Source organism: Chamaea fasciata, unplaced genomic scaffold, assembly GCF_029207755.1.
Source record: "Chamaea fasciata isolate MVZ Bird 193981 ecotype frontalis unplaced genomic scaffold, bChaFas1.0.hap1 SCAF_2, whole genome shotgun sequence".
In the NCBI taxonomy this organism is placed as follows: domain Eukaryota; kingdom Metazoa; phylum Chordata; class Aves; order Passeriformes; family Sylviidae; genus Chamaea; species Chamaea fasciata.
The window spans coordinates 39,791,185-39,812,872 of NW_027094087.1; the positions used below are offsets into that span (position 1 = coordinate 39,791,185).

A 21,688-nucleotide genomic window follows, 5' to 3' on the forward strand; every position below is an offset into this window, starting at 1 on the left:
TTTGTTGTGATTCTCATTTCATGTAGATGCAATCATAGTTTTACACTGAATACCTTCAGTACTTTTCTTTCCAACATTCAATTCACCCCTTCTAATTTCCATATAATTTGCCAGCTGTTGTTTATGCTAGCAATTCTAATGAGACTGAATTTAAAATTAGTCTCTTGAGTGTATTAGCCATCTTCCTCCCTCATCTTTTTTCCTACCACTGTGTGGAGATTTTTCAAAGAACAAATAAATGGCAGGTAAAGTGCCTAATTTTATGAAAATGAGGAAACTTGGGACAGAAAAAAAAAATCCAACCTCCTGTTTTCATCATTCTTTTGTTGAAAATCCAATTTCAAAGTGCGTATTTCCTTCCCTATATTTCTTTTAGCTGTTCAGTTCCTTTATAAATGCTTTTGCAGCAAAGTGAAAATGCTGTAGCTCTGGGTAATAAAATAAGGATAATGTTATTTTTTCTTGGTTTAAGTCATAAGGTCTTTATGTCTTTGCCTAGCTTGACTTTTGTGCTATTGTGCAAATTTAAATAGGCTTAGATCATTTGGGATGTAAATCATATTAGAAACAAACAAAACTGGCAAATCCTGAAAAGCGCCCTGGAGAGAGGCGATACTGCATGGCTACATAGTCAGTAGCTAGGCAAACATGGCAAGTTTAATGTTACTTTCACATGGGTAACTCATTTTTTTTTGTTTTTAAACCTACCTAGTCAAATTATGTCTACTCTAAAGAATGAATCATTCTTTGGTGTGATTTAACAACACAATGCTTTTCTATGGTAGGTAGCTGGGAGTCTGCAGTCTTGCGGTATCACAAATTTGCTGGTGATACATCAAATGAAGGGATTCTGAGGAGAAAGCAATGGCATCTTAATGAATGCCCTACAGCTACCTGAAATGCATGATTACCTCAGCTTGTGTCTGAGCAGTAGCTCAGCAGCAGTAGGAGTAGGTCAGGGGAAAGTGGCTATCAAAATGATCCATTTACAGCCCTGGCTTTTTTCTCTTTTTCAAGAAATCAAGCCTTTGAAATGCGTTGCAGAAAGCCCTTTCTGGCTACAGTGTTATTAAATTCTCCATTTCTTTTATTAACCAAGCTCCCAAATTTGTAACCAAGGAAACCCAAACACCAGACAAGCACTACCTTGTGTCTTATGCTATAAGATTAGAATGTCTGTGTAACAGACTTCTACGGTTACTGTGCAGCACACAACACAGTAACATTGCAAAGGGAGGGGGTTTTTAAAGGTTTTTATAGAATATCTAAAGCAGAGTTATTCAACATTCCAGTTTCACTAAAATACTAGTGGACTTCCCAAAAGACCCTTAGTCATCTAAGATAAATATTTCAGATAAAGTTAGATTAAGCTAAAAAAGTGCTTTAACAATTGAGTCATTTTCATAGTATGGCTTCCAAATAATGATCTCTGTCTGAGGTAACATTTTGGAAAGTTTTGAGATAATTTATTGAAGCAATATAAGAAAAGTGTAAGAAGATAGGCATTTGTTTTCCTGCAGTTTGTAATCATGCTGCCTCCTATACAAAACCCTTTCCCATATTTCTCCTGCTTCTTGATGTAGATGGGGTGCTAAAATGTTCCTGTCCCAAAAATGAGGGGAATGTTTTATAGGTTTTACTATTTCTTAATTTTAAAAGTTGCAAGAGTTATTTTAATTGTATAGGAAATGTGTAAAAATGCTCAGTTTGACCATAGTAGCTGATGGCAGTGAGAAGGAAGAGGAAAATGTGAACCTCATTAATAAGTTCCATTTGGTAACAGATTCAGTAAAATTAGGCATTAAGGTGATTTTTAAATCCTGACTTGACATAATGTTCCTGAGACATGAGGCAATAGGACAGCTGTGACTGGAGAATCACTGGCAGGTGTTTCAAAGGATCTATGATGACACACTTTTTATTTGGCAAATCTTAGTAGTAAGGAGAGAAATGGGACATTAAGTATTACTGATTGTGATTTAAATATCTGATAAATTATTGGGAAAACTAAGCATTTAAATTCTATATTAAAAAGAAAAAAAAAGAAAAAAGGTAAAGTATGTGATAACAATATACGGAAGTAAAAGGTTAATGTCTTTTAAAGCTGATGTCATTATGATCATCTAATGTTATCTATCACACAGAAGCAATAATTTCACTGAATCCATTGATCCTGTGTTTTCATCAAATTGATAAAGAGATCTTATGGCAAATTAAGTGTTTTCAGTAACTAAGCTTCATTCCTTTACATGAAAACCGAGGTATATGGTTGATCTCTGTTACCACACAGCATTTTCAATCAATCCAGTTGAAAGTATGTAAAGAACTGTGTAATCATTGGAGAGAGACAGTGCTTCCCCTAAGACTTCTAAACTTCAGGTGTTCTGAATCTCTCTGTGTAGAAGTCCAAATACAGTTGCCTTTCCCTGTCAGGTATATCAAGAACTTAAATACTACTCTAGGAAGACATACTCATTGTCCATTGAGTTATTGCATGATTGAAGCCTTAATGCAAATACATTGTATTTTGACTCCAGTGTTAAATGGAAGATTTAAAAATGTATTTTAAAGAGAGGCATGAACTTGGGATCTTGTAAAAGTAGTAGTCTTAGCAAGTTTTTGCCTGTTAAAATTGTAGTTTAGCACGGCAATTAAATCACATATTGTTTGTGTTCATTTAAAGGGTATCATTGCACAGTCAACAAAATCTAATGACTGTATCCAACCTTGGTGTTATCTTTGGACCAACTCTGATGAGAGCACAAGAGGAAACCGTGGCTGCTATGATGAATATTAAGTTTCAGAATATCGTCGTTGAAATTCTGATAGAGCATTATGAAAAGGTAGAAAGAAATTATCTGTTTTGTTATGAAGTGAAACTAAGATCTCATTGCATTACCATGATTAAGTCCTTAGGAATAAAGAGTCCTTAATTTGTAGAAGGGCATTAATAGAAATAATAGCTTCTTCCCACTCCATGCTATGGATCTGTATTCCTAGCGAGTCTTTCATGGCTGTGTAAGGTACAGATCCAAGACATCATCTCCCATGCTTTGAAGGCATGGCTCTGAATCTTGAGTTGCTTTCTGAAGATTGCTTCCTGGATCTAGAAACAGAAAGAGAAGGTCATAATTTCATTCCTGGCTGCTCCAGCTCTTTCTTGCTACCGCTGTATGAAGGTTCACTCTAGGTGAATGCACAGATTCCCCTCTGAGTGTGCATCAGGTCAGAGTGTTCCTGACCATTGCTGTCCTTAGGGGATATGTCAGCTGCATAGTGGAGATTAGTCCCTAGAAGAGTTGAGAAGGACTTGAGCAGGAAATCTTGAACATTTACTTTCAGTCACTACCATTGGTGGTATAAGCTTCACTGAAAGGTCTCCCCAGATTTTTAAATTTTAAACTATTTAATTTTAAAATTCAGCCAAACATTCAAGACCTCCTTTACTTAGTAGTCAAAAGCAATTTTTTTTTCTGGTGGTCTAGATCTATGTCATATCCTCTGATGACTGACAGAATGAAGTGAAAAAGCTTTGAGTTTCTTTCATTACACATTACTCAGCTAAGGGGCAGTTCCCAGTTAATACCAGGAACCCCTGCACTGGCTGATCAGTAGGTGCTGACAGTACAGCTTGGTATTTATATTTCATTTATATTTCATATGGACTTCCCAAAATGGCTGTGATGCTGATAGCCTTCTTGGCTCTGATTGCAGAACATATATATTGCATTTTTTTAACACTGAATTTCTTCTCCAGAAAATCAGGGCTCATTCAGCACAAAGCCTATGACTGCACAACCAAAGTCACCTTTGCTCTATTTCTCTGTCTACAAAAACTGTTTTTATATTTATGTGCTGCTACTCACTAGTGCTTAATAGTTTTATTGTACTCCAAGAACATCTCACAACGTCCACCAAAGTATTTGCTTTCTTCCATTTCTATGAATGGCACAAAGATGTCTTTCCATGGTTCGCTTCATCTTTTGGGAATGCCCTATAGCTGGAGGGCCCAGAAATCCTTTCAGAGATGCCTTCTGGCATAGCATGGTAAAAATTTGAGTGTTTTCTGCAGCAGTGAAGTGCAAAATTGACCAGTGGTAGCAGTGGTATGTAAAAGATAAGAACCAGGAGATGCCTTAAATGTAAAGTTGTTCCTCATTGAACTTGACTTGTTTGGTCAAATAAAGCTTTCTGAAATCAGAATTTGATTGTAATAAGTTATGACTGTGACATATTTCTGTGATATTAAAAACTTTCTTTGGAACACAGAGGAAAAAATCAACCTTGTCATAATATTTAAAAAAATATATTCTTGAGAAGAATCGTTAGTAGGCACCTATTTTGTTTTACAATTTCAACTGTTAAGCCTTTCTTAACAAGAGGTAGAAAATAAATATTTCAGCAAATTAATACAGATATTAATTGCAGCTCAGTATTGTGGTTCTTGAGTTGTAAAATGAGAGCAAAGCTTAAATTCTGTGACTTTCCTCTTTTGTAATGTATGAGACTATGATAGTGTTAATTTCAAGCACAGTGGGGAGGAAAACAAATGAATTCATAATGAAAGTGTAAGAGTACCCCTATTGTTTAATGTCATTTTTTCCCTTTTTTTTAATCATGCAGATATTTCATACTGCACCAGACCCCAATATTCCTCTTCCCCAGCCTCAGTCCCGATCAAGTTCAAGAAGAACAAGAGCAATTTGTCTCTCCACAGGTTCGCGTAAACCCAAAGGAAGATACACACCATGTCTAGCAGATCCTGACAGTAAGTCTGTCATTGCATACTGGGTGTCTTGCTTCTTATGTCATCTTTTAGCTTTGCCTGAATAATATCCTATAGATACTGTATTCCTGTGATCATAAGCATCAGCTTTTTAACCTCTATGAATCACGACAGCCCTGTTGACTGACTGCATTCCTCACTTCTCAGATGAGGAAGGATATTTGGTTATAAGCAAGTCTTGCATTGCACACAGTGTTCAACATCATTTAAAGTACACTTTGTATTCTAATCTAAATTTAGTCTACTTTGAAACTCAAAAGTTCATTACATGATGTTCATCTCATTTGCTTGCAAGAGGATTAGAAAGGTTGGGAAACAGTAAATGCAGTCTTCTCTCCTGCTGTGACAAATGTAATTCAGTCAAGGACAGGAGATCAAAACCATCACTTGGCTTTTTCCACATGCATGAAACTGTGGTCATTGCTTCAAAGTCAGCCACTGCCTCAGCTGCCAAATCCACTGAAACTTTCTTAGGTTTTCTGAAATGGAAACAAACTGTAATATTCCTGGGAAAATATTAAAGTATATGTTTTCTTATCATATGGTTTACTGTTTAACAGCAGAGAGTTACTTCTATAATTAATTGCTGCTTTAGAATGCTTACTTATTTTTATATAGATGTAATTAAAAAGTTTCACTTCATTCATTCTCATCCATTTGGGTCACCACTTTCTTACTTACTGGCTGTACCAATAAGGAGTATTAAAACTTTATAGACATTTAGGTCATTAACAATTCCACTACAGCAACACACTTCCTAAAGAATTTCTGTGTCCCTTGGTTCCTCAAAAAAGTTTATATGAGACTGGTTCAGTAAGTTAATCCACAGTTAAAGTGCATCTGTTTTTGAGGATCTGTACTAATTCTGAAGTCTGTAATGTTGAGAAATCTATCCTCAGTATATTCTTGCACAGCTGCTGCATTTTCCATACACCTATGTTACTTGTTTCCTGCCAGGGAGAGTTTAAATGCTATATAACAATAGCTCCCTGTATACGGATTGCCACAGTGAGTGACATGGGATCCCAAGTAAGAAGTTGCAAAGGAGCAGTCAGTTACACTCACCAGAGGACAAGCTGGGCAAGTTTCAGGTGTTTTTCACTGTCTAATTGCAGTGAATGAATACCACTATAAAAAAGGCACAAGCCTGTGCAAGTATTTTGCAGATTGTATGTAAGCTCATGTTTCTTCAGGTTGTGCCAGGGGGGGTTCAGGCTGGACACCAGGAAGAATTTCTTCACTGAAAGGCTTGTCAAGCAGGGGAACAGACTTACCAGGGAAGTGGTGGAGTCTCCATTCCTAGAAGTGTTCAAGAAATGCCATGGCACTTAGTGCTATGATTTAGTTGATGTGGTGGTGTTTGGTCAAAGGTTGGAGTCGATGATCTTTGAGGTCTTTTCCTACCTAAATGGCTGTATGACTTCTATGATGCTACGTTTGGTGGCAGTTTGTTTGCCACAAAGTCTGATCCATCAGCTGTCCACTTGTGTTTTGCTTATTAGCTGAAACTCTGCACTTGTGTAAACAAGTTCCAATTAGCATCTCATTTGTGCCCTGAAATGCTGAGGTAGAAGCAGAGGTACTCTTCGTACCAAATATCACTAGGTGTGGCAGGAGAAAGGTAAGAGAGAGCCAAGGCTTCTGGCAATAAAATTTTCAGAGTACTAGATGGTTTAAAGTCATCATTAAAATGAAGCACAGACACAACTGTATTGCAGGAAATAAAGGAAATCTGTATGGTGTGGGAAAAGAGATACAGGTTTCATATGGTAGGGTAAGATAAAAAATTATAGAAAATGCATCTGATAAGAAATGGATCAGTCAGTCTTGCAACGTTCAAAGGACTAATGCTGTGCAAACGGGCAAGATGAGTCTTCAAGTTGTAAATAAAAAAAGAGTTGGGTTCTTTCTGCAGGAAACCACACATTAATGAATTTGATAACAAGTTAGGTACGAAAGAGCTAAAAGTGACATGAAAGAAACGCACATGATTAGAAAATGCAGCTAATTTTTTTCACTCTCCCTTGCCCTGCCTCCTCTCTAGGTGACTCGTACAGCAGCAGCCCCGACAGCACTCCCATGGGCAGCATCGAATCTCTGTCTTCTCACTCCTCTGAGCAGAACAGCACCACCAAGTGCACACCCTCACAGCCAAGGGAGAAATCAGGAGGGATTCCATGGATTGCCTCTCCTGCTTCTTCTAATGGCCAGAAAAGTTCAGGCCTGTGGACTACAAGTCCAGAATCCTCATCAAAGGAGGATGCAACCAAAACAGATGTGGAATCAGACTGCCAAAGTGTAGCATCCGTCACTGGACCAGAAAATGCCTCTCCACCGACAGACCTGACCAAAAAGAGTACCTACAGTCTGTCTGGACTGAAAAGGTCTTCAGCATCTTCCCTTAGATCAATTCCATCAGCTGAAGGTAATTTCAAAGGTCTTTTATCACATCAGTGTTAACTTAGGCATCAGGAAACAAGAGCTGGGTCTGAAAGCTAATGATACTCATTAGTCTTGCTTGTTTGTTTGCTTGTTTTTAATTTTTGTGGTATGTCATTTCAGTTTTCAAACTGCTTCTGACATAGTTCCATTCCTTATAACCTGCACAGTTCACACAGCTTAAAAAATATGTTTCTCAAATTTAGATCACTCTCTGTCCTCCTATGATTCATCTATAATTCATGATATAGAATAATACTATAGATTAGAAATATCAGTAATAGAGGTTTTGTGCTTATAGTTTGGGATCTCTGTATTATGACAACTTTTAAAGCATTATTAAGCATTGGTTGGTCTTTGGCATAAGGAGAGAAGCAGATGCAGTTTTCATCTTGCAGAACATCCATGGAAATAAGGCAGCAGTCCACTGGTAAGTCATCTGAAAGGACACATGTGGACATGGCTTATATTCATTAAAGGGACTTCCTTTGTGTGCTATACACTCTGTACATATATAGATTCGCTTTATCAAGTTACAGTGGCAATTGATTAAGGCAAATCATGGTCATTTATTCCTAAGTTTTTTTAAACTGCGTGAAACTTTTGTGGATATCAAAATGTTAATTCTTACAGATTATTGTGGTGTGATTTCACACTACTTTGATTAGATGACTTCCCAAGAACCATTTCCCTGTGAATTTTTTCAATTTTATGTGAAGTGCTACTTTATAAATGCTTTTATTGTCACTTTTCAGTGATTGTACCATCTAGCCATGTAATTGCAATGTAATTTTTTAGCCTTTTCAATTTTAATGTCATTTCCTCATTCTTTCTGTTGATTTTTTTTGCCTGAAAGGCTGTTTCTTCTCACCTTAGTAAGTAGTTTCTCTCCCTGTTTTGACTCCTAAAAAATGAAAAAAAAAAAACAACAATAGCATAACCTTTGCTTTGCACAGTTATACATGTTGTGAAACAACTTCAAATTGGCTTTAATGTTCCCTGTAATTTGGTGTTCTCTTTAGGTAACAAAAGCTGCAGTGGATCTGTACAGAGCTTATCTTCAACAGATAACAAAGATACACTAAAGGCTCCACCAAACCCTGATTTGCCTCCCAAAATGTGCAGGAGATTAAGATTAGATACTGCATCAAGTAATGGCTACCAAAGACCAGGATCTGTGTAAGTCATTAAGGCCCTTTGGAGATTTGTATTGTTACAGTATTGTCTATTATAAATTGATTCCAAAGATGTACATAAGTAACTAAAAAAGCATGCATGAATGCTTGATTTTAATATTTCTGTATTTGTTAATTTTTTATCTAGTTTTGTTAAAATTGTAAACAAAGGAGATGGCATGAAGTCTGTTTAAGTCAGTTGAAAGACTACCGTTGATTTTATTAGACTGCAGACAAGGTAGAAATGTTTTCTAGAAAAATTATTAGTATTATTGTCTCTAGTTCTTCTGGACTTTATTGTTTCAAGGAGCAGAAATGCTATTTACTGTCTATGCTGTTATCTCAGAAAGATCATCAGGTTTTATTTTTGGAAGCCCAAAACTGGAGGAAGGAAAAAGAAAACAAAACCAGCCTTCAGCTCTGAAGTATCTTCAGTTGCTGCATCATAAACAGTTGATTCCTAACAGTTGGGGTTTGGTTTGGTTTGGTTTTGGTTTAGTTTTATTTCTTTTATGCTGAAAGGAGGATAGTTCTAAGTGATATTGTGATGTATCCTGTGGAGGTTTGGGTTTATAATGTTTCTCAGTGCTTTCAGAAGACTGAAAAGTCAGAAGATCTCTCCTGATCTGACTTTGACTCAGAATACTTCTGTCCCCATGAACAAGTGATTTCCAGGTCTTCTGTAGCATCAAGAAGTTCTTCAAATACTGCAGGATATCATTCAGCCCCTCCACTTTGTAATTTGGAAGGAATTACTGTAGTCATTTCAGACTTCTGTGCCTTACTTAAACAGAATTGTGCATATCCAAGGGTTCCAGCATGATAGTGACAGACTTTCAGTAAAAGCACTTCAATATATCTATTGACCATCCATGAATATAGTTTTAAACACAAGATGTTGAGGTTTCCATTGGTGACTCAGCACAGCACTGGAGCATGCGGAAGTCCATGGCCCCAGTTAGGTTATGCCCTTAAAAATTCTGGTGAATAGGGATGTAAGTGAATAAATAAATTTAAAAAAAAATTTAAATGTGTCCATGTCCTTAGATGATTAAAAGTGAAACTAGTGTGTGTAGTATAAAGCCAGGTGGTGCATTTATTTTCAGAGTGGCTGCAAGAGCGCAGTTGTTCGAAAGTGCTGGTTCACTTAAACAAGTTTCTTCAGGACGGTAAGTGCTACAAACTGTTTAACATTCTGTAAAATCCTTTCTGTTTTGCTGGCTTCAGGGATTGAAAGAGAAGTGTTGGAGCTTTGTTCTGTGTCATTTGGCCAGTGTCATTTGGCATGTGAATTTTTTTTTGGTTTATTAAGTTCATCCTTTCTTCAAAAGAAAGCTAAATTTCATAGAGAATAACAGCCAGTTTGGTTATTCTCTCACCTGGGGGAATAATGAGAGAGGCTCAGGTCAAATGTCTGCTTAAAGACACAGATACAAGAGAAAATTAACAGTATTTAAATTAGGATGAGGGTGCTGTGCTTTCTCCATACAGCTGTTTGTATGGAATGGCTTCAGCTGAGTAGCAAACCTGCTGGTTTATGGTCATATGCTCATATAGGCAGGTCTGGAATAACCTTAGAAAGTTCAAGATTAACTTGTTCAGGATTTCTGTATTTTACATCACACCTTCCATGCCTCGGTGGCTGTCTGGAAAAACTGTTGACCTTTCTTCTTGATACTGTGCAGCAGGAAGTATTGACATTTTCTTCACAATTGTTTGCATTTATTTCATGAATTTGATTCATTTTTATATTAAATAAATTTAGAATGTTGTAGTAAGTGTTTGTCTAGGAAGCAGTATCTTCTGTACAGTACTACTCCCCTTACAATTAATAGACAAAGCAGATGAGTAAATAGATGTAGGAAAACATCTGTCTCTCTTTTCACTGTCCCAACTTTTCAAATTCTTTGAGACAGAACACAGATTTAGAGCAGATCACTGCTTTACTCACTGATAAACCCACAACTTACCACAACTGTTGGGCAATGAAAAAAATGTCAATCCATGAATCCAAAAGTAGCAGCCTAAAGTAGCACAGATGTAAAGGAAGATGCTAACATGCTGAAATGTGTGGCCATGGAATGTGGCTGTCCTCTCTGGCAGATCTAGCAGGGGAGGGAAAGAAAAAGCTCTCCTGCAAAGGCCCACTGATTTTGTGAGAGAAGCAGCTTTCAGGAATCAAGACTCTTCTTGTTTTGTGTAGTACATGAACTGTAAGATGAACAAAAAGGAGGGTGGCAAGGGAGGAAAGGGGTGTGAAAAGATCAGGACAAAAGCAAGCTGAAAGCAAGGACTGCTTCACCAGCCCTGCATCATTTTATCTTCAACACTGTTCCTTTTCTTGTTTTGTATTACTTCCTTCTTTCAAACTCTCTCCTGTTGTTCCTTCAGAGCCTGTGCCACCTGTATCTGTATATAAAAAGCATGTAAGAAGCAAAAATCTGACAAAGGAAAAAGTAGCAGTTTGGTAATGGATGTGGAGAGTGGATAACAAAGCCAAAAATACTGAAAGGCTGAATAGCTCCTCTACTTCAGCCTTCATAAGAAGGCAGAAGAGCAACAGGAGCAAGGAGAATGGAAAATGAGAGGTTAGCAGGCAGAATGAGGAAGAAATCAGAAGTAGCGCAGGTGTTCTTATAGTGCTTCTTAAGTCTCAGTACAATTTTGCAATTCAGAGCAGCTATTATTTAGCTGCATTTTATGAACATGAAGCCTGATTTAAAATCACAGAGTAGCCTTTTTTTCTTTTCTTTTTTCTTTTCTTTTCTTTTTTTCTTTTCTTTTTTTTTTTTTTTTTTTTTTCCTCTGAGGTATGTAGAAATCATGGTAATTACAACTTGGTCATGCAGTAGAAAGGCCTCCTGTGTTCATAGCTCTACTAACCAATGAATATATGCAGGGTCAAGTGTAAGGCAGAGAAACTATTTTTAAGCTGCCTGGTTTGATACCAGAAATACCTAAGTCAAGACAGTGTTGGACTCAGGGTAATTTACCCTGCTAAGATAAATTTTAACCTACTGCTTACATATGCATTATAGAATGTAAGTAACTTCATCCCTGCTTGAAGCACCTGTTGCCTCTTGTGGTCTTTTATACAACTGGCGGATCAAAAGTACCTGTATGGCTTTGCAGTTTCACATTGTTTTCTGTACTCCAGCAGGTAATTCTGCACTTGATACTTTACTGCCACAGTGGTCTGGTCCTATTCAATTCCTTCTTCCATGCAGTGTTTGCAGTCCTACTTTCTAACTTTGTATGATGCAACAGGTCTCTAAGGAGTGTGTATGTGTCCTCTTTTTTAATGCATTATTTGACCTGTTTTCTCTCCTTGTATACGTGACTGTATGCTCCTATAGGGTTTTTCTAGTCAGAAAGACAAGAAACCACAGTACATGTGTTAGGATTGGACAGGGAAGACCAAAATTTTATGCCTTGTCCAGCCTTTGCTCTCTTTTTCCAATTACAGAGTTACCTTGACTTCTTTCTTCCTATTCTGATTTGAAGTTTATTGTTCATCAGTCTCCATCACTGTGCTATTAAGCTACTGTGTATGCTGAGACCAGTCTCTGTTGCTACTCTAGTATGCACTTGAAAGAGGTAAAGGAGTTTTCTTACTATTTTCACAAATACTGCAGTTAGATAAGTCAGTCAGGCCAGAGGTCTGTTTATTTCAGCTTCTGAACAGAAATGCACCGACACATAGTCCCTGACTCTACATATTCTTGACTTTCATTTAGAGGTACACAGAAAGTCCAAGTGTGAAAGTCAAAGTCAGTGTTTCTCCTGAAGTGAGAAACTGCATTAGAAGAGGAATTTTCATTAGGAAAATGGGATGGAGTAGGTGACAGCAAAAGGTTCAACCTTTCAGCAGGATTTCTAGGTGCCAGGCTGGGACTTCAGTAGGAGCAGACTGATGTTTTGAAGCCCTCTAGACCCATGCTCCCTTCCCCACCATATGATTAAATATTCTTTTCCAGTCATTCTTCTGTTTTTATTTTCATGCTGTATTTTGCATTTCCTAAAGCACCTGGACTGCCTTGCTCAGAGCAGGCCAGTGTGTTTTACTCAGGCTTGGTTTTGAGTCTACCATCTCGAGGGCTCTATAAACCTTTCTTCTTTTTGTAGGATAATATTAACTGGTGAGTCATCTGACAGAGATTCATATGTTTTTCCTCAGTCGTTCCTCTTCTGGCTTTGTCTTGCTAGACTGAAAAGTCATTAGGGCAGGAGCATAGTTTTAAAGCTTGTTTATCATTCAAAATAGTTAGTATTACTGTTATTATTAGAGCTTCAGGTACTGTTGACTGTGTGTAGTCAAGCAAAAGAATTTATGATCATTTGACTGCTAGTATATTTATCATTATGGGCTCAAAACAACCGTAATAGGAAGTAAGGAAATGGAAAATGAATTTTTCTTATCTGGAATCTACCCAGCAAGGTCATGGAAAGAAGGAACTTCTAGGAAATGTGAGTAACATTTTCTGAAGTTGCTTTTTTTTTTCTCTGCCCTAAACAACATGAATCACACTCCTCTCCAGTTATTAGCATCATCATAAAAGAACTGTAATAGATGATGGTGATGTTATCTTGTGCTTTTTAACAGCCTTGTTTCTAGGGAAAACATCATTAACACCATCAGTAAGAACGTCCATTTTTGTAATCACAAACAAAATGCCCAAGAACCTGCAAGCTCATTTCATGAGCAGTGCCTCCAGATGGATAGGGTTGAAATGAGTAATAACAAATATGAGAACCTAAATAATCAAATCAAGTGTTGAGGCAATAACCAGGTGCTTGAAAATTGCTCCAGAATTATGAGTAAATATTCTTAAATCTGTCACTCATTATACCATCACAGATGGTTTGTAGAGAACTTTGGGGTGTAATTGCTCTGCCTCAGGAGCAAGGTACTGTGCAGAATGCTATCATTCATTAGCTTTTGAGAAACTGACTTGTGTTTATCTGTGTAAGTGTCAAGTGCTGAGAACCTTTCTCTTTCCAAAGGAGGTGATTTTAGAGGTCTTTTCCAGCCTTAGAAATTCTGTGAGTGTATAATTCTATGACAGGTCTATGTTTTCTTGTCTTTTTTTTATTTTTGGGATAAACATACTTGGATCAGATAAAATTGGAGGTTGAAAACAGAATAGCTCATTAGACATTAGAGACTAGAGGAGAAAATGGCATTGATTTCTTAACTTTTTCTAAGGCATTAAAAACAACATGTCATTTCAAGAATGACTTAAGAAATTCTGCCTCACATTTAAATATTGCCTTAAATGTCTTTTGTCACAGTACTACTAGGGTGTCCCATTATCAACATGGGCACCTGGCTTGATAGTCAAATTTTTCAGATTTGAAATAATCCCTGTGCCTTAGTGAATTCATTAACTACTATTTTGTGTTCACTACAACTACAGCAATCTTTAACAGTTACTCTACTGTTTTATATGTATAAAATCCATGACTATGCCACATACATGTATTGAGTTTGCATGACAAGGGGTCATGCCAGGGTCAACCCATCCCAACAGGCTGTTTTGTCATAGTTTTACTGATTTGGGTCAGGATAATTAGAGCATCTGTAGTGCTCTCTGTAGACTTTGAGAAAAAAATGAGATTAAATAATTTTAGTAGGTATGTGACCTTCAGTAAAGTTATCTAAGCTCCCTCTGTATATACATTATGTAGATTATTATGTGTAAATTTGTACAGATTATATAGAGTAATGAATCAAGACACCTGTCTTGTCAAGTGTAGATGGCAAATTATTCACAACAGGAGGAACCAAGGAGTTCTTTGGGTAAAACTCCACTCAGAGCAGTCTACACCAGCAAGCTAACATTTAAGCAAAGTGAACAAACAGGGATCCAGTGCTCATCTTGTTTTAGTTAGCTGATGGGACATAACCAGGAGGACAGTACTAAAAATCAGAAATGTTTCCAGGGCCCTGAAAATAAACTGCCCCTTGGATATCATACAACTCATAATTCCTGATCTCCTCTGAAAATCTCATCCTGAGAATGTAACTCTTGAGGAGTCATTAGTTCTCTTAAGATGAAGGCAATATATGCCATTTAAGCCAGTCATAAGTCAGAGAAGAGCAAAGCTTATTATTCAGAGGGAGAAATCATCTGGAAAGCTCTCACTTAAAAACTTCAGAATATGTCCATCCACTCTCATACCTTTTTAAAGGTTCAAATGAATGATGATAATGCTTATGATGTGGCGCTGTTAATTAATCTGTCATGCAACTCTTTTATCTCACTGTTTTGAGAGAAAGACATGATAGATTACATGCCACTTGCATATACACACACTCAAAAAGTATGCAGAAAATTTTAAACTTTGCCAGAGGTCACATATTGGGTCATGGAGATAAATCCTGGCTAGAAGGAAACCTCAGTTGGCAATTCCCCGTCATATCACACAAAGGTGAAATAGTCAACAAGTTCATCTTCACTTAGTGTAGTGTGGGTTTAAAGAAATTCAGAAAAATTGGTGGTTCATTTAAAACTGTTCTGAGTGTGTGAGTTAAAGTCAAGGTATTAGGTAAAATGCAAGTATCTCAAGATAACTCCTAATTTTCACCTTCATGTTCAAACCTTCATTTTGTACTTTGAAGAATCATAGTGCCAGACCCCAAGAGGTGACCTTTTCTGTCCTCTTTCTCTGGGACAGAATCATAAGTCCTTTTTGTCTCATGTTTACTTTCCAAGTATTATTCTCCTCTGTAGACCTATTAACAATAGTTTCTTACAGGTCAAGTTTTCAGACATTTAATGACTTGATGGTCATTTTTGAATTTGTCTCCATGCAGTCAATGGCTTGCTTACACCAGTGTGCTCATTTCAGTACTTTTTTGAATGACAACTTCATTTTAAATTTCCTAATTATATTCCTGTTTAAATATCTAAGTGGGATGTCAGTCTCTCTTCTGCAATAACATGCTAATTAACTCCAGTAAACTTGAAGTTACTGTCTGCGATTATTCTACTCCTCTGAACTGCTGTGTAACCAGTTATTATCATGTAGCATTTGTACGTCTGCTTATTCCTATACTTCCCAGGTTTTAATTTCCTTTATACCTTGTTCCTTGTTACCTCATTTACTGCAAGCCTGTATTTTTTTCTTTCAGACAAGCAAAAGCCATGTATTCCTGTAAGGCTGAGCATAGTCATGAGCTGTCTTTCCCACAGGGGGCAATATTTTCCAATGGTAAGATTTGGTTTACATTGACTTACATATTAAAAAAGAACCTATAAAAAACTGAACCATATCACAAAATGGGGGTGTAATTCCCTGTTTAGCTCACAGGTTTTGCCCTGATTTTTTAATTGGTCTTGAATAAATACCATCTAAATAAATATATGTAGCATGTATGGGATTTTTAACAGTATTAAAAGTTGTTTATATGTTTTTTTGCAGTGTATCCATCAGTGGAACCAGGCTGGTTAAAGGCAACTTATGAAGGCAAAACAGGACTAGTTCCTGAGAATTATGTTGTCTTCCTCTAATAATCTTTAGTGGACAGCAATATCTTCATGGTATCCATGGTAACAAATAATAAGCACTATGATTTTTATCTGACACAGATATGGGATCAGCCCCTTAGCTGAGTGGTAGATTTCCTTCAGATGCTGCAGCTGCAGGTTACAGAGCTCCCTGCCAACGGAACAGAATGTGATGAAACAGTTAACAGTTTCTGGGCTGAGGATGGTACTCTGTTTAAATAACTTCCATTGTTTGCAAAAGGTTGTTCTGTTCTTCTTTTATGGGGAAGGAACACTAGAGCAATAAAATAATAATTTTAAAAAAGCTATTTAGCTGCAGACTTTCAGGTTTGAGGATGTTGCTCACAGAAATGTGAAATTTAGAGGCAAAGCACTCCATAACATTTCTTGTAATCTGTGGTTTTTAATATGGAAAATCGTGGACTTTTTCATAATGTAAGTACTGCTTCTATTGTAATCTGAATTCTCCCTTAGAAAACTTGATTCTAAAATTGATCCTAATAATTTCAAATAAGAAATGATTTTATAGTAAATCAGAAGTTGGAACTTCTGTTAGTCATTGAGTTACAATATGGTGTAGAAACTATATAACTGACAATATCAGTTTATACACTGCCTGCGCAGTGACTGCTCATTCAGGATGTGATATGTTTAACGAATGTTTCGTTCAAATACTTATTAGATTTCTTTCCTACTTTCTGTATCAGCGTAGATAATCTTAACAACTTTTATTTCAATTATAAGCATCATCTGGAAGATATTCTCTCTGTGTCCCAGAACATCTGTAGAAAACAAGGAGATGCTGAATCTGGACTGATTGGTAGTCATGTGAAGTGAGCAATGAAAAACAGCAGTATGTTTTGAAACCTGAGATAAATTGTAACTCATACTTTTTCCATTGCAAGTCAAACAAATGACCTGTGAACTAGCCATTTTTATAAGCTATGAATGCTAAAAGCTCCATATAGCAATAAAATTACTTAGTGTTATTTCTTCTGACTTCTGCTAAAATATTTGACAAAGATTCTCTCCTTCCAGAGAATAAAAAATCCTTCCTTTCCAAAGGTGTTGTAAAGACCTATTGATTGCTCTTGGTAGGACTGAAAAGGGAAAAAAAATAATTAAATAAATAGATAAATAAAACCTAGTCAAAGAAAACCTCAGAAACCATAAGTAGCTTTCTCTATCTGAGCAGTTTTCTTCTACTCCTTGAGGGAAAACATGCACTGCTTGTTTGGCTACTTACCATTCCTAATTGAAAACCAAGACATTTAACCTCCATCTTAGTATTTCTTCAACATCAGTGCTTTCAAAAGAATTCACTGTTTCATAGAACCATCTAGCCTTAGTTTCATTGATCTGTCAAGGCTCAGTTCTTTCTTCAGTAGCAGAAATCAACATACAAATCATCTGTTGATTTCTAAGTTGTACACTACTTCAAGAAAGTTTAAGGAAGGATTGCTATTAGAGCTAAAAACATAAGTAATTTTTTACCTGCTGCTTTTTTCTTTCCATAGCCTTTTTCTTGTTTAAATTGAAAAGTAAGACTCACTGCCAACACAAATTAGCATGTAATATTCAGAACATTCTTTACTTACATGTAGTGCATGAATTCTTCAGAGCAATTGCTGGATTTTGGGCTGGTGGCAGAATCCTGCAGGATCTTTCTCCTCACTGATTCAAGTACTGAGTGATAATCAGAGAAAGAGAGAGGCTCAAAGAACATCCTTCCAAAAATGGTCTTTTAATAGGGAGAGTCTTAGCAAGACTGGCTGCAGGCAGTTGAGGACAGACCCCATGCATTAGTGACTGAGTGACCTGGGTTCTTTCTTCACCCTAAACAATTTCATCAATCCCAAAACATGTTTCACTTCATCCTAAATCCAGATTGTGCCCAGTACATTGTGATGAAGGGTTGTTCTTGATGGCACTGGCAGTGAAGGCAGACACATGCGTGCTTGTCTTATTTGCCCAGAGAAGATGTGAAAGGAAGTGAAGATCTTTTCTCAGCGAGTTGAGAAAGTGAAGGTCTTTTCTCAGCCTTCATTTTAATGCAAACCTACTCTTCTTTGTCTAAGCTATGCCTGAGACTGCCATTGCCCTGAGAAGATCAACATGGTCTTGGTTGTGTTTTTGCTGTATTTCATAATCCAAAAACTGTAGGCTGTCAAATGGTTTGCCTCTGGTGACCTTCCCAGGCAAAGTGCTGCTGCAGGCAAAAAGGAGCAGAAAGGGAAGCAGAACTTTGAGCAGAGGCTGGTAGCCCAGCATGTCTCACACAGGCAGAAAAATGCAATGACCAGGGGAAAAAATCCCAGCTTCTGTCTGTTGCATGGGGTGAGTAGCAAACCTATATTGAATATCCTTTGATGACTCCTCATACCTCTTAAGGGCAATTTAATTGTTGTGAAATTCTTGAGGAATTATGAAATAGAAAATATAGAAGATGTTTGCTCTTACTTGCTTTGTTCTTGCCTGATATAAAAGTGAGGAAAAAAACCCTAAGCATAGGTAATTTCACATCCTGTGTATGCATCTCACAGTTCTCCACATCTCCACAATGTGTCTCACTGTGTTTTGAAAGCAGCTGATCTGAGTGCAAGCTAGAGAAGTCAAAGATGCCAAGTTCATTAAAAATTTTGTAAAACTGCCAAGTTCAGTTACAGATTAAGCAAGTAGAGCCTGTGAGTGCTGAGGGAAAGATTGTAGTAAGACCTGGAGGCATCCCTGTGGAGGAGAGGTGTTTAATCTCTTCCCACGCATATATCTCACATTAGACCAAAATTAGGATTGGAGAAGACAACTTCATAAAAAACCTGGATTCCATTCATGTGCTGTTCACAAAACAAATCTATATTTTCCTCTGTAATGCTCTGCATCTTTTTTTACATGCCCTTCTTCTGAACTAGCCAGAAATAATTTTAAGTAATTTAACTTTAAAATGGCATTTCCATCTGAATAAGGTTATGCCCATTCTTACTTACAAGTTAGCTACTCACTCTCCAGGAGTAGGGGTTTTCAATTTTGGAACTCTATGGTTTTTCTTGTACTCTCCTCTGCAGCATGTAGCAGCACTTTCTGTATGATCTCACTGCTGGGTTGTGGGTGCCCCAGCTGTTCCCTGCCTTTCAAGAGGGAGTTTATCTCTACAAGAAGCTGTAGAGTGAACCAGAAAGTTGAGTAAGTAAGGGTGAAAAGACTGAAGTGGGAGAGAAGACAACACCAAAGCTTCTCAAATGATGATACTCTCGGGCCTGATCAAAAATCCTTTCTGACAATAGCAAAGAATCAGAAATACAAATAACATTTAAACAGAGATGCAATATTTTGATAATGCCTTAACAGAAGATTAGGCAATCTGAATTAAATTAGCTCATAGTAGTGATTTACTGTTCTTTATGGAAATCAGACTCACTCTACAAGCAAAGATTAAACATCTTTTAAAATATTATTATTATTATTATTATTATTATTATTATTATTATTATTATTATTATTATCCTTCCTAAAAGGATGCAGCAGGTTTGTTCCAAATATCACTGTAGAACTCAAGGTAGATGATACATTGTTGTTGTTGTTTGTCTTGTGGAAATGATGTCTGTATCCACAACATAGCCATGGTTTTTCTTTGTTAAACATTTTGATACATGTTACAGCACAACATGAATCAAATTAATAGTGTGAAGGACTGATATATTGTATGATAAATATATAAAGTATATTAATATTCTATATTCACACTTTTTATTAATGATGATAAAGATTACATTTTTTGTGTGTAATTCCTATGATTTCAGTATTAAAATGTCCTTGCCATATTTTGGCATTTAGAGTTGTATGTAACAAAACTGTTAAATTAAACCATAGTTATCACTTATGTCCCTAACTCCCCTGTAATGTTCATTGTACAATTATTCCTGGAAGAAAAAGATGCACAGATTTGCAGACCAGCACTATTCTATGATAGTAATAGTAACTTATTTTCCTTTTATATATTTTCTGGTGCTAATCTCTATTCTTTGCCTGTAATTGGATTGAATTGTAATGTGCCTTTAGGAAAGACATGTTAGGAAATGAAAAGTTGTAAAATTCTGCAGTTCAGAATGGTAATTACAAAAACAAAAAAAAAAAGCAGTGTATGGCAGTAATTTGATTTTTTGGTTGTTGTTGTTAACTTTTCTCCCCTGGCCCATTTTCTACTTAATAAGATTGCATCAGAATAAATAATGAAACTAAAAAGCACATTGTTCATGATATTTCTTTTCCTAAGGCAGAAAGTTGTGCAATTTTGGATTGAGCAGCAAGAAGAGAAATGCCAGCTGGGGAGCACATCCTCCAGACTGGGATGGATCTTCTCCTCTGATGGAAATTCTCAAAGCTCTAGTGAAGTAAAAGACGGACCTTTTGCAATTTATAGTGAGGGTTTGCTGGCCAGAAGCCCCCGGAAAGGAGACATAATATTCTGCTAATGGGATAATCTATGATCCTTTCTTTCAGCAGAGGCCTGGATGAATTGTTCAGTGGCCAGAGATCAAAGCCATAGGCAACCTTATTCTCTCTCTGGCTGGTCACAGAGACCTGAAGATGGTGCTGCTGCAGCTCCTCCTAAAGTCACAGTGTCAGTCAGGCTGGATGTGTACCCATTGGGAGGCCTCTTCTTTTCTTGTTTAAGATTTTGCATGGGCTTTGGGAGTTTGGATACCAAGCACCTTACTAAAACAAAATAAAGCAAACAGCCACTAATTCAGTCACTGAAGATCGTATCAGTTCTTTAATTGTCCTGTGTGTGGCAGTGTTTAATAAGGCATCAGATTATTCTTGTTTTAAGTGTAGAGCACAGTGCTCCAACCCTTGGACGCCTCAGCTGAAAGCTGTTTTGCATCTGAGCTTTCTACACGTTTTTCATTGGGAATTGGCATCAAAGCTCTGGCACTGAAGATAGCACCATTATCTCTGCAGGAGTTTCTGTTGGAGCAAAGGGCAGAACAGCTGAACAGGGCACATGGATAGTTTCAATTTTCAATCATATTTATGGCAATTTTGGAGGTATTAGAGTTTATAGGGGTTACTTTAGATGCTATGTGGTATTTTAATAGGAAAATATATGCAATCAATAACTATATCTATTTAATAAAGTCCTACTAAATTATCTTATTGAACTCTCTGTTTATTTTGTAGTGTGGTTTCAATAATTATCTGCACTCTGTATATATCTACATGTAAATAACTAGCATGACATGCATAAGCTGACTTTGCCGGCATAATTCTATGTTGTACTCCACACTGTATTTCAAAAATTTGAAAAAAATGTTTTTCAAAATAAAAATCCTTTATACACAAACTGGTATTTTATTGGTTTTAAATTTGGGCTCTGGTTCAGCCTTTTCTTTTTTCCAAGTAATAACACTTTGGTTCCACTTCTATCCATACCTGCATTTTAGAGTAACATTTCACCCCTGAGGATGCTTTACGTAGATGGGCATGTGAATACCAGACAATAGTCTGTCATACACTGTCCTGATCATGTGGAAGTCTCCAAAGATGTGGCTTTTGAGGAAAAGAAAATGACAGCTTTGGATGTTAGGTAGCAAGAAGCAGAACCCTGGTATGGCAGAGTCTCACTGATGAGGTCTGTCTCTGGAATTCAGCAGGTGGATGGGCTCACAGGAGGGCCTTCCATAGGTCCATTCCAACAGCACTGCCAGGTGGGGGAAGCAAGTGAGCGCAGTGGCCTCTGCAAGTTCTCTTGCATGCCCTCCCCAACATCTCTCCAAGAC

General features: G+C 37.0%; 1 protein-coding gene across 1 annotated transcript in view; it reads left to right on the plus strand.

The window, feature by feature from the left end:
- Positions 1-21,244, plus strand: part of ARHGAP42 (Rho GTPase activating protein 42) — a 146,581-nt gene extending 125,337 nt beyond the window's left edge. Inside the window, exons 18-24 of the mRNA XM_066175735.1 lie at positions 2,684-2,843; positions 4,624-4,768; positions 6,831-7,211; positions 8,248-8,404; positions 9,507-9,569; positions 15,536-15,615; positions 15,826-21,244. Of these exons, the coding sequence (XP_066031832.1) occupies positions 2,684-2,843; positions 4,624-4,768; positions 6,831-7,211; positions 8,248-8,404; positions 9,507-9,569; positions 15,536-15,615; positions 15,826-15,914 (1,075 nt within the window). The 3' untranslated portion in view covers positions 15,915-21,244. The remainder of the gene's footprint in view (positions 1-2,683; positions 2,844-4,623; positions 4,769-6,830; positions 7,212-8,247; positions 8,405-9,506; positions 9,570-15,535; positions 15,616-15,825) is intronic.
- Positions 21,245-21,688: the final 444 nt, after the last annotated feature.